This window comes from Mesoplodon mirus, assembly GCF_964341445.2.
Source record: "Mesoplodon mirus genome assembly, chromosome: 2".
NCBI lineage: Eukaryota > Metazoa > Chordata > Mammalia > Artiodactyla > Ziphiidae > Mesoplodon > Mesoplodon mirus.
The window spans coordinates 14,582,240-14,596,523 of record NC_138977.1 but is presented as its reverse complement, the minus strand read 5'-3'; the positions used below and the strand labels follow the sequence as shown (position 1 = coordinate 14,596,523).

The following is a 14,284-nucleotide window of genomic DNA, read 5'->3' as shown; positions in this document are numbered from 1 at the left end:
TAGCTAAAATTGTTTTAAATACAAGTTCATTTTTCCACATATATATTCTGAATAATTTTACTGATTTCCACTTTAACATACTGTTTTAAATGATTTCTTTTGGTAAAGTTTAGCCTATTTCCAGCTTCTCATGATTATAAATAACCTTAGATCTAACTGGCATTTTACAGTTTACAATGCACAGTCATCTAATGACTGTATTCACTATCCATAGAAATCCTTTAAGAAGGCAGGCTGGTGTCATTTTACAGATGAGGAAACTGAATCAAGACATTAAGGTCATAGAATAAATAGCAGAATTTTTCCCTGAGTATAGGTTTTCCAATTCCAAGAACAGCTCATTTTCTGCTGCAAGCACTAGAGACATTTTGATACAAATTAATTTCTCTTTTCTTTTTTCCAAAAAAAATAGAACCAAATAACTAAAGAAATCTAAAATTCGCCCTCTACCACAGAGAGAAAAATATCCAAGCAACTTACAGTCAGCATCATCTTGTGGTCTGAGTGAAGGTCTGACACACCGTAGATGAAAAACACATCTTCATTCTCAAAACCCACCGGCAACAGCGGAGCGAAGAAATGCCGAGCAAAATAATGAAGCATTTTCCACTTTCCTCCATACTCTAAAAGTAATCAGTTGGGTTAGGAAACAAGGGTCAAGCCGTCGGAGTCATCAACCACATGGCCCAGCTGTGTAACCTGTCATAATTCAGGGCACTGAGCAGAGACGGGAGAGCTGACAGTGGAGGGAACCCATGTTTGTTGAGGGCAAGTAGCATTTTTGGACATCACCTCATGTCAGCCTCAAATCGGAGTGAGGCAGCCATTAACATCGCACTTTTCAAAGGAGGAAATGGAGCTCAAGCAGTTAAGTCAAACATGCCACTGGCAGTATTTTGAGCCCAGACCTGATTCCTAGCTAGCACTTTCTCATATGCAACTCTGCTTCCAGGAGCTCAATGTATCAATGTTCCTTTTCCCTACATACACATGAAAAAGGGAGTCCGTAGCATTGGCAGTGAACATCTGTTACAAATATTCATTTCGCTAGTATTACTTAGCAAAAATACTATTATAGAGGCTGGCCAAGATGGTGGAGTAGGAAGACCCTGCGCTCACCTCCTCTCATGAGCACACCAAAATCACAACTATTTGCAGAGCAACTGTTAATGAGAAAGACCAACATCTAGCAGAAAAGATCATCTACTACTAAAGATATAAAGAAGGAACCAGAACAAGATGGATAGGAGAGGCAGAGTTGCACATAGTCAAGACCCACACCCCAGGAGTGGGTGACCCACAAATGTAAGAATCATTACAACTGCAGAGGTACTCCGCAAGGAACAAGGGGTCTGAGCCCCCTACTGGGCTCCCCAGCCCAGGGATCCTGCACCAGGAAGACAAGCCCCCAGCCCCGAGAATGTGTGGCTTTGAAGGCCTGCAGGGATTAATCTCAGGAGTCCCAGAAGGCTGGGGGAAATAGAGACTCCCCTCTTAAAGGGCTCACACAAAATCTCACACACTCCAGGAACCAGGGCCGAAGCAGTAATTTGAAAGGAGCCTAAATCAGACTCATTTGCTGATCTTGGAGAGTCTGCCAAAGAGGCAGCAAGCAACTGGAGCTCACCCTGGAGACACAGACACTGGCAAGCGCCATTTTGGAATCCTCCCTCTAGCTGATTGGCACCAGGACCCAGCCTCACCCACCAGCCTGTTCACACCAGTACTGGAACGCCTCAGACCAAGCAATTAGCTGGACAACCACCAGCAGACAGGCTGCCTTAAGACCTCCTGAGCCCAAGGCACCTCAGACATGGTCCTGTCCACCAGAGGGCCCAGGACCCAGTGCCATACAACAGTGTGCAAGCACTAGCCTCAGGACCCCCAGGGCCTGACAGCCAGAAATCCTGGGGCCCAGCTCCAGCCACCAGCCAGCCAGCACTAGCCCCAGAACATCCTGGGCCTTGGCTTCACCCAACAACAATTCAAAATCAGCTCTGGGACACTGGGCCCTGCAGCCAGAGACCCTAGGAGTCAGCTCTGCCCACCAGTGGGCCAGCACTAGCCCCAGGACCCAGATTCACCTACTGGCTCCAGGTTCCCCTGGACACCAACTCCACCCACCAATGGGCAGACACCAGCCCCAGGACCACTGCAGCCCTACAGCCTACCTTGTTGGACACAGTCAACAGAGCAGATTGGCACCAGCCCCAGGACCCCCAGGCTTGGGCCCCACCCACCAGCAGACCAACACCAGCTCTGAGAAACCTTGGATGCATCAGCCAGCTGCCCTGGGATCCAGCCCCACTCACCAATGGGCCAGCACCAGCTTTGGAATACCCCAGAACCTGCAGCCAGCCATATCAGGAACTGGCCCCACCCACCAGCAGGCCAACACTAGATCCAGGAACCCCAGCCCTGTAACCACCCACCCCAGAACCTGGCTCTGCCCACGACGGAAACAGCAGTAGCCCTGAGACCCTCCAGGGTTCTGCAACCAGCAGCCTCATGACCCGGCCCCACCAACCAGTGGCTGGCAGGGTCCACACAAGGCAGGGCCTGGAAACCAATTGGGCCAAAGGCCAGCCATGCCTACTAGACCAACGACACCAGTAAGCCCACCACACAGAAGGACCCATGCACCCCACATAGGGGGTACCCCTAGAGCATATAGCTCTGATGACCAGAGGGGAGTGAGCTGCTGGGACACACAGTGTATCTCTTACAAAAGGCCACTTCTCCAAGATCAGGAAACATTACCAATCTACCAGATACACAGAAATAAAAAAAAGAGCAAGTTAGGCAAAATGAGGCAACAGAGGAACATGTTCCAAACAAAGGAAGAAGATAAAACCCCAGATGAAGAACTAAGTGAAGTGGAGATAGGCAATCTACCTAAGAAAGAGTTCAGGGTGATGATCATAAAGATGATCAAAGAATGCAGGAGAGGAATGGAGGAACATAGTGAGAAGTTTAACAAAGAGTTTTAAGATATAAAGAACTAAACAGAAATGAAAACTACAACAATTGAAAAATACACTAAAAGAAATCAACAGTAGATGAAATGATACAGAGGAATGGATCAGGGAGATGGAAGACAGAGTAGTGGAAATCACTGAAGCTGAACAGAAAAAAGAATAAAAAGAAAAGAGAACAGTTTAAGAGACCTCTGGTACAAAATCAAGTGCACTAATATTCATATTATAGGGTCTCAGAAGGAGAAGAGAGAGAGAAAGGGGCAGAGAACATATGTGAGGACACAGTAGGCTGAAAACTTCCCTAACCTGGGAAAAGAAACAGACTTGCAGGTCCTGGAACAAAAACAAGATCAACCCAAGAGGTCCACACCAAGATACACTGAATTAAAAGGGCAAAAGTTAAAGAAAGAATATTGAAGAGGGAAAAGCAACAAGTTACATACAAAGGAACTCCCATAATGCCATCAGTGGACTTTTCAGCAGCTCTGCAGGCCAGATGGGAGTGGCACAATAAATTTAAAGTGATGAAGGGAAAATCTACAAGCAAGAATACTTTACTCAGCAAGACTTCCATTCAGATTTGATGGAGAAATCAAAAGTTTTACAGACAAGCAAAATCTAAGAGTTGGGCACCACCAAACCAGCTTTACAAGAAATGGTAAAGGTATTTCTCTAAGTGAAAAAGAAAAGGCTACAAATAGGAACATGAAAATTATGAAAGGAAAAAGCTCATTGGTAAAGGCAAATATTAGGTAGTAAATCAACCATGTACAAAGCTAGCAGGAAGGTTAAAAGACAAAAATCATCTATATCCACAATAATTAGTTAAGGGATACACAAAACAAAAAGATGTAAAATATATCAAATACAATAATCAGGACTTCCCTGGTGGTCCAGTGGTTGGGACTTCACCTTCCAATGCAGGAGGTGTGGGTTTGATCCCTGGTCGAACCAGGGAGCTGAGATCCCACATGACTTGCAGCCAAAAAAACAAAACATAAAACAGAAGCAATATTGTGGCAAATTCCATAAAGAGTTTAAAAAAAAAACAATAATCATGGCGAGGATGGGGGAGTAAAAATGTAGGGTTGTTAAAATGTGTCTGAAATTAAGAGATCAGAGACTTAAAATAATCATATATATTATACTACATTACATTATATTATATATAGGCCTCATGGTAACCACAAACCAAAAATCTACAATAGATAAACACCAAATCCAAACATAACTAAAGATAGTCATCAAATCAAAAGGGGAGAGAAGAAGACAGGAACATCAAATCAAATCAAAAGGGGAGAGAAGAAGACAGGAACAAAAAAAGAACTACAAAAAACAACCCCCAAACAATTAACAAAATGGGAGTATATACCTATCAATAATTAAATGTAAATAGACTAAATGCTCCAGTCAAAAGGTATAGAGTGGCCGAATGGATATTAAAAACAAGACCCATACATATGCTACCTATAAGAGACTCATTTTGGATCTAAAGATACACACAGACCAAAAGTGAGGGGATGAAAAAAGGTACTCCATGCAAATGTAAATCAAAAGAAGTTGGGATAGCACTATTTATATCAGACAAAATAGACTTTAAAACAATGACTGTTACAAGAGACAAAGGACATTACATAATGACCAAGGGATCAATCTTATATAACAATTGTAAATAGATATGCACCCAACATAGAAGTGCTATATACATAAAGCAAATATTAACAGACACAAAGGGAGAAATTGACAGTAACACAGTAAGAGTAGGGGAATTTAATACCCTACATATATCAATGGACAGATTATCAAGACAGAAAATCAATAAGGAAACACTGGCCTTTAGTGACACATTAGACCAAATGGACTTGATAGATATTTAGAACATTCCATCCAAAGCAGCAGAATACACATTTGATTCAAGTGTAAATGGAACATTTTCTAGCACAGATCACATGATATGCCACAAAACAAGATTCAATAAATTTAAGAAAATTGAAATCATATCAAGCACCTTTTCCAACCACAACCCTATGAGACTAGAAATCAATCACAAGAAAAAAACTGCAAAAAACACAAAGATGTGGAGGCTAAATAATATGTTACTAAACAACCAATTGGTCACCAAAGACAAAGAAGAATCAAAAAATACTTGGAAACAAATGAAAACAAAAACACAATGATCCAAAAATCTACTGGAGGCAGCAAAAGCAGTTCTAAGAGGGAAGATTACAGTGATACATGCTTACCTCAGAAAACAAGAAAAATTGCAAATAAACAACCTAACCCTACGCCTAAAGGAACTTAGAAAAAGAACAGCAAACAAAACCCAAAGTTGGTAGAAGGAAGGAAATAATAAAGATCAGAGCAGAAATAAACAAAATAGAGACTTAGAAAAAATAGAAAAGATCACTGAAAACAAGAGCTGGGTCTTTGAAAAGATAAACAAAGCTGATAAAACTTTAGCCAGACTTATCACAAAAGAAAGAGAGAGGGCTCAAATCAATAAAATCAAAAATGAAACAAGAGACAATACAACTAATACCAAAGAAGTACAAAGAATCATAAGAGACTACTATGAACAACTACACACCAACAAATTGGACAAGCTAGAAGAAATGGATAAATTCCTAGAAACATATAACCGTCCAAGGCTGAATCAAGAAGAAATAAAAAATCGTGTTTTTTATTTCAGACCAATTACTAGTAAGGAGACCGAATCAGTAATCAAAAACCTCCCAAAAGGGCTTCCCTGGTGGTGCAGTGGTTAAGAATCCACCTGCCAACGCAGGGGACACAGGTTCGAGCCCTGGTCCGGGAAGATCCACATGCCGTGAAGCAACTAAGCCCATGGGCCACAACTACTGAGCCTGTGTTCTAGAGCTTGTGAGCCACAACTACTGAACCCGCGTGCCACAACTACTGAAGCCCGTGCACCTAGAGCCCATGCTCCACGACAAGAGAAGCCACTGCAATGAGAAGCCTGCGCACCTCAACAAAAAGTAGCTCCCGCTTGCCACAACTAGAGAAAGCCCGCGCGCAGTCAAGAAAAAAAAAAAAAAAAAAAAACCTCCCAAAAAACAAAAGTCCAGGACCAGACGGCTTCACTGATAAATTCTACCAAACATTCAAAGAAAAATTAATACCAATCCTTCTCAAACTCTTCCAGAAAATGGAAGAGGAAGGAAGCTTTTGAACTCATTCCATGTGGCCAGCATCAACCTGATTCCAAAACCAGGCAAAAACCATATGATCATCTCAATGAATGCAGAAATAGCTTTTGACAAAATTCAACACCCATTTATGTTTTACCATAAATGGATGGGTATGGAGGGAACATACCTCAACATAATAAAGGCCATATATGATAAGCCCACAGCTCACATCATACTCAACAGTGAAAAGCTGAAAGCACTTCCTCTAAGATCAGGAACAAGACAAAGATGCCCACTCTCCCAGTTTTATTCAACATAGTATTGGAAGTCGTAACCACAGCAATCAGACAAAAAATAAAAAATAAAAAGAATACAAATTGGAAAGGAAGAAGGAAAACTGTCACTGTTGGCAGATGACATGATACTATACTTAGAAAATCCTCCTGCAGTATAAAAAAACAAACAAAAACAACTAATACTAAATTTTCTTTGGGTTATTTGTATGGAAATATGTTAATATAAATGTTTCAGACATTACATGAAAAAAAAAAAAAAGAAGAAGGAAAATCCTAAAGACAGCACCAAAATCTACTAGAGCTCATCAATGAATTTGGTAAAGTCAAAGGGCACAGAATTAATATACAGAAATTTGTTGCATTTCTATACACTAACAACAAAGTATAAGAGAGGAATTAAGTATACAATCCCATTTACCATCACATCAAAAAGAATAAAATACCTAGGAATAAATCTAACTAAGGAGGGGAAATACCTGTACATGGAAAATTATAAGACACTGATGAAAGAAACTGGAGACGACACAAACAAACGGAAAGAGATACTGTGTTCATAGATAGGACTAACATTGTTAGAATGACCACACTACTCAAGGCAATCTACAGATTCAGTGCAATGCATATCAAAATACTAATGGCATATTTCACAGAACTAGAACAAATCATTCTAAAATTTGTATGGAAACACAAAAGACCCCAAACAGTGAAAACAATCTTCAGAAAGAAGAATAGTGCTATAGGTATCATGCTTCCAGACTTCAGACTATACTACAAAGCTAGTCATCAAAACAGTACAGTACTGGCACAAAAACAGAGACATAGAGCAACAGAACAGAATAGTGAGCCCAGAGATAAACCCACACACTTATGGTCAATTACCCTACGACAAAGGAGGCAAGAATATACAGTGGAGAAAAGACACACTCTTCAATGAATGGTACTGGGGAAACTGGACAGCTACCTGTAAAAGAATGAAATTAGAACATTTTCTCACACCAGTTACAAACAATAAACTCAAACTGGATTAAGGACCTAAATGTAAGGCCAGAAACCATAAACTTCCTGGAGGAAAACATAGGCAGGATACTCTGACATCAATTGTAGCAATATTGTTTTGGTTCTGTCTCCTAAGGCAAAAGAAACAAAAGCAAAAATAAACAAATGGATCTAATTAATCTTAAAAGCTTCTGCATAGCAAAAGAAACCATAAACACAATGAAAAGACAGCCTACTGATTGGGAGAAAATATTTGCAAATGATACGACCGATAAGGGGTTAATATACAAAAATATATAAACAGCTCATACAACTCAATATAGAAAAAACAAACAACCCAATCAAAAAATGCGGAGGAGACCTGAATAGACATTTTTCGAAATAAGACATACAGATGGCCAACAGGCATATGAAAAGATGCTCAACACTGTTGATCATCAGGGATGCAAATCAAAACCACAATGAGGTCAGAAAGACTATAATCAAAACGACCACAAAGAATAAATGTTGGCAAGGATGTGGAGAAAAAAGGAACCCTCCTACAGTGTTGGTGGTAATGTAAATTGATGCGGCCACTATGGAAAACAGGATGGAGGTGCCTCAAAAAAAACTAAAAATAGAACTATAAGACCTGGCCATTCCACTCCTGGGTATATATCCAAAGAAAATAAAAACATGAATTCGAAAAGATACATGCACCCCAATGTTCACTGCAGCATTATTTACAAGAGCAAAGATGTGGAAGCAACCTAAGTGTCCATCAACAGATGAATGGATAAAGAAGATGTGGTATATATATATATATATATGCAATGGAATATTACTTGCCCATAAAAGTATGAAATTTTGCCATTTGCAACACATGGATGGACCTGGGGGGTATTATGCTTAGTGAAATAAGTCAGACAGAGAAAGACAAATACTCTATATGTTATCATTTATATGTGTAATCTAAAAAATGAAACAAATGGATGAATATAACAGAACAGAAACAGACTCACAGATATAGAGAACAAACTATTGGTTACTCGTGGGGAGAAGGAAGGAGCAAAGTGCAACATAGGGACAGCAGATTAAGAAGTACAAACGACTATGTATAAAATAAATAAGCTACAAGGCTATACTGTAGAGCACAGGGAATATAGCCAATATTCTATAATAACTTTCAATGGAGTATAACCTATAAAATTTTGAGGGCTTCCCTGGCCCAGTGGTTGAGAGTCCACCTGCCAATGCAGGGGACATGGGTTCGTGCCCCGGTCCGGGAAGATCCCACATGCCGCGGAGCGGCCGGGCCCGTGAGCCATGGCCGCTGAGCCTGCGCGTCCGGAGCCTGTGCTCCGCAACGGGAGAGGCCACAACAGCGAGAGGCCCGCGTGCCGCAAAAAAAAAAAAAAATTTTTTGAATCACTATATTGTACGCCTGAAACTAATATTGTAGATCAACTATACCTCAATAAAAATAGATAAATAATAAATTAAATATTTTTTTAAAAAAATAAACTTACTTAGAACTCAAAGTCTCCATTTCCCATAGGCACAAAATCCTCTGAGTGAAACAAAGCAACCACAATCACAAATATGGCTGGTAAGTTCAGACTGGAGGGGAACATCCAAACGCATGACAATTAATGACAATTCCTCAAATACAATTAGAAGCTATCAAGAACCTGCAGAATCCTGTGCCCTGTTGGCACCTCCAGTATGCTAAACCCACAAACTAAAAAATATTTCAACATGCCTCTATTTCAGAAAGAAGATCCTTCTCCACAAAACACTGCATCACCGGACAGCTTCAGAGAGAGGTATACAGTGAGAGGGAGAGAGAGTAAGATGAGGAAAAGTGGGTGGGAGAGAGGGGGAGAGAGGATGGGGGAGCACTTCCCGAATTCACCAGTGCAAGCTGTTGAGATGAAGGAACACGGTTTTGAGGTTCAGGCTAGAACTAATTTCTTTAGGTTTTGCAGAAGTTCAACTCTCCAGCACTTCAATTCCAACTCTTAGTATTGCCCCATAAAAATAACAATGAGAGGGGAAGGGCGGAGAGGCCTTTCCAATTAGATCTATGAAATGAACTGGAACTTATATTTGGAAAGTTTTCTGATAAATGGAAAATGGCTTGGACCCGAGATAACTTACATACTCTCACGTGCGGCATCCATTACAGGAGAAAGGCTTCAAATGCGTGGTTGCAGCAATCAAGGCCACAAACAAAAGACATTCAAGAGGACAGCAGTTGAAGCAAAAGGTCTCAGTGATGCACACCTTAGTTACTAAACGGTGACACCCCCAGGAGATGGTGACCCTCTCCTCGAATGCATTGTCCTGCCAGAGTTTAGAAGGCAGACAAATTCTTACTCTGCCGTCATACTCTTAAATCCTTTCTGAAGAACAGAGGGTCATTTAAGGGAAGAGTTACAAAGCCTGGGCTCTCCCATTTCTTGAACCGAACTCAGCTTCAGAAGACCACCACCTCATCCGCAGACAGGAAGCAGGGTCAGGCTCCAAGTGTCTCTGAACAATATCTCTTTCTCCAGTTCAAGCGTCCCAGAAAGGCTACTCCCCTAGCATCTACCCCCTGATTCTCATTCAATACCCTTTTCTCTGGTTGGTGTAGATAAAGAGTTTGATCAGGGAAACCTGATCAAGGCTGCAGTTCCCTGCAGGAGGTGATGAGCATTATTCAAAGCATGTGGGGAAGGAACTCTGTGATCTGCATTCTCAGCTTGTTTAAGAGCCTCACCCAGCAAAATGGCCTTCTTACTTTATGGCCTTGCCTCATTTTTGACCCAAAACTTTTGTTTATATCATTAACTGAACTTGGCTTCAAATCACCCCTAGTGAAGGCCAACATTCATTATTACACCTTAATTTTTTTTAATGCACCAAACTGGATGAAATCATTCAAACTGCAAGTACAATGTCAGCCATCTCACATGTTCCTCGTTGAACAGACAGGTTCACCTGATAAACCTTCTTACTTGGATTTCTCACTCAATTCCCTTTCCCCCAAGAGATCAACAGGGCAAAAGAAAGATGACCTGATGGACTTGAAGGGGAGTCAGCAAAGGAACATTTTAACACTCAGCTGGGCTAAACTTTCCTGTGGTTGGATTCTCCTAAACAGAAGAAGGTGTGCTTATGTCAATCTCCTTTTGCCCTGGAAAGTCCTCTTAAGTAAATTCAAAATTCTAAGCAACAATCAGAAGACACATGGCTGAGATCTTCATGCACGAATCTTTCCCTTCCTTCGCCTGCTTTTGCGACTGCACAGCTCAGAACTCATAGTGAGGCTGCCTCTAAGGCTCCTGGAAAGACTGTGAAGGTGGGAGAGGAGGCCGCAGCTCCGAGACCAGCAGCTGGACAGCCTCCTCTCCCTGGAGTCCTGCTTGGATTCATCTGACCCCTCCAGCTCTGTGCTCTCTCAGTGCCTCTCCCCACAGGTATGGCTTTCTCTCACTCACACAAAGAATGCTGAAACACTTACCCAGAGAAGACCAGGAAGGAGCCTGCCAGATGTCATTCAACTGCCAATAAAGTGCTCCCATGGTGTGCCCTTCTCCATCCACTATCTCGCTGCGACTGCGGCGGTAGAATTCAGTTTCTGTTTTGACACACTGGGCTTGCATCACCTGATTCAGGGGAAAACATTACAACACAGGTGTTTTTCAAATGAACTTATCTGCAAAACAGAAACAGACTCACAGATATAGAGAATAGACTTGTGGTTGCCAAGGGGCAGGGGAAGGGTTGAATTGGGAGTTTGGGACTAGCAGATGCAAACTACTATATATAGAATAAACAACAAGGCCCTACTGTATAGCACAGGGAACTATATTCTGTATCCTGTAATAAACCATAATGGAAAATATGAAAAAGAATATATATATATATGTATAACTGAATCATGTTGCTGTACACCAGAAACTTACAACGTTGTAAATCAACTACACTTCAACCTTAAAAAAAAGGTTATTCAGAAAAAGAGAAGCTTAGTCCATTGCAAGATTTTTAAAAAACACAGGTGTTTTTGCTTGAGGTAGGCTGTCTAGATCTGGGAAAATTATAGGCTTGAATAAATTTGGGAACTTAATTACCATTATATACACCATCATTATACTAGATCTGGAACCAACCCCTTAGTATGAGAAGCTGTTGTCTATAACAGCTGGGTTTGGGGGGAAGCTTGGTATTGGGCTTAACAATGGGTAATCAGGTAATCGTGGAAATAGGATGGTGTAAAAGGTTCTTTGCCAACGATAGTGGAGGCGATGGAAAACAAAGACTGTGATTCCAGAGCAAATGCTATATATGGTCAAACACTAAGTTTTGGGCAGTGATGGGTTTTACTAACACATTCGTGGCTATTAAGAAAATAGTTTATTAGAAAAAAATTCTATAGAAAAAGAACTATATTATGACTCTGATATTGTCAAATCCCTAACCCCTTTCTTCTAGTCAAGGAATTGTTTTTATATCATGCCTTTTGATAATGTAAAACTTCTTATGAATGCAATTCCTTCGTTATAGCAGAACAGATGGTAAACTGCAACAAACAGACAAGTAAATTTAGTTCTTATTTAAGAGGCATGAAAACACTTCATGCAAGACCCTTAATTACTGTCATCATCATTGAAAAACCAGTCTCCTTTATTGCTGCTGTTACTGACACTGTGGGTATCACATCTCTTAGCTTGGAGCTGTAGTTAGGAGAGGCTCATGAGTAAGAGGTCACTGGGCTCATTAGGAGAGGTCACCAAGGAGAACCTGGAGGGAGAGTCAGAGCTGCAAGGATTCCCCAGTCAGAGAAAAGGACGGCCTTAGAGTAGGGTCTGGATTTTCACAGAGGAGGAAAAAGAGGGATGCATATATGGCCACTAGAAGACTAAGTTCAGAGGCCTTCCTAAAAAGCTAGAAAAGCTCCAGTGAAGCCAGACCTTTAGATCGAGGAGAGTTGGCTAGTGAGGAAGTCACAGATGAAGTTACAACTTACATGACGCAGAGCTGTCAAACTCCAGAAGGGTAAAGCGAGAAGAAATCATGGCCGTTCAATAAAAATTTAATAAATACCTACAGTGTGTGTTGCATGCTGGTAACGGTAAGCCCCGCTCCCAGGAAAAACAGACAGCCCACTCTTGTGGAGCGTATTAGCTTGTGTAGAAGACAGACCTTAACCAAAGAATCACACAGATATATGGAAACCTTAAACAGTAATGAGGGCTAAGAAAGAGAGGTGTGTGAGGTTAGGAGCCTGGATAGGAGGGGAAATGGGTCTAGCTGAGGAAGGGGATTGGCCTCGAAGTACAGGAAAGAGAAGAAGAGAGAGGGCAGAACCCTGCAGCCAGAGAGGGCACGTGTGGTGAGAGGAGAATGCACAGCAAAGAACTGAAAGAAGGCCGAGGCAGCCTGAACTCAGAGAGCCGGCAGCAATGGTAGCAAGACTGGTGGGATGCAGGGGCCAGACCTGGGAAGGGTTGGGATGCGTCCTAAAGGCAACTGGAGTCACAGAAAGCTTTTAAGCTAAAGGGTGAAGTGACCAGACTTGCATTTGCAACAGGCGCCTCTGACCGCTGAAAGGAGTCAGGGGACTAGACGGCATTCAGGGAGACCATTTAGAAATCTATGATAATCTTCTAGGCAAGAAGTGATGTTACCTGTGAGCAGGTAAAGAAATGCCCTTTCTTGGGCTTCCCTGCTGGCGCAGTGGTTGAGAGTCCGCCTGCCGATGCAGGGGACGTGGGTTCGTGCCCCGGTCCGGGAAGATCCCACATGCCGCGGAGCGGCTGGGCCCGTGAGCCATGGCCGCTGAGCCTGCGCGTCCGGAGCCTGTGCTCCGCAACGGGAGAGGCCACAACAGTGAGAGGCCCGCGTACTGGAAAAAAAAAAAAAAAAAGCCTTTCCATTCAGGAACCAGACCACGGGGAGCACAGCAGTGATAACAGGCAAACAACACTCTAAAGAAAGTAAGAATCTCACGAACAGAGTGGCAAGGGTGCCAGCTCAAAATGACCACAGGATACTCTCTGAATATATTAGTCTAGCACTAAGTCAAGGAATGAAATACGAAAAATAGGCCTAAGAACTATGATCTATAACAGTCAAGTTAATCTGCAATTATGAGATAGGCTGGGACCTGGGACCCTTTACCAGAGTGCTTGCACCTGGACAAACAGCTCCGCAAGCAACAGAATGCAAAGAAACTATACAGGACTAAAACTAGCTGCACACACGCACAGTGGGAGCAAATTATGAACAATCAGATACAAAAAGGCCACAAACCAACTGCCATTTCTGAGGTGTCGGAAGCAAAAGCAGGGTACTGCGCATGACCCCTGCCCACAGCACCGCCAAGGGGTGCGCAGACCACCTAAACTACGCCTCCCAGACAACCCACCAGTCCGCCTCCAGCCCCACCCCCTTTTAAGGAGCCAGGGAACCAACGGCACCTGTTACTTGTTTTCGCTCCCTCACGCTGCAGCACGAGTCCTGATAAAATCTTGCCTGAAATTCTCCTCTGGCCTCTTATCAGTTTCTACTGACTAAGAGTCCAAGGACCCGGGTGAGTAACAATTAGACTCAGGATCTCTAACCAAGTTCCTTCTAAAAATACCAATCTCGTCTGAACTAAAGAAGAAAGAGATTTATCTACTTCTAGGCCTGGATAGCTAGGCACAGAGAAATCAAGTCCCTTGATTAAGCGTTCACAGGTTTGTCGAGTTATTGTAGAAAATCAGTGTTGTGGAGCGATTTCTAGAAAGTTCAGTGAAGATAAAGCAGCCAAATGAAATTTTAGTAGAAACAGATCTGAGGGCAGCGCGAATTATCAATGCATGCCCACTAGAGATTTAACCTCACATCAGCATGG

General features: G+C 42.2%; 1 protein-coding gene across 1 annotated transcript in view; it reads right to left on the bottom strand.

Annotated features, from left to right (window-relative positions):
• Positions 1 to 14,284, bottom strand: part of MANBA (mannosidase beta) — a 136,139-nt gene that overhangs the window by 5,108 nt on the left and 116,747 nt on the right. Inside the window, exons 14-15 of the mRNA XM_082611637.1 lie at positions 10,907 to 11,051; positions 481 to 623 (exon numbers count right to left, since the gene is read on the bottom strand). Coding sequence (XP_082467763.1) covers positions 481 to 623; positions 10,907 to 11,051 — 288 coding nt within the window. The remainder of the gene's footprint in view (positions 1 to 480; positions 624 to 10,906; positions 11,052 to 14,284) is intronic.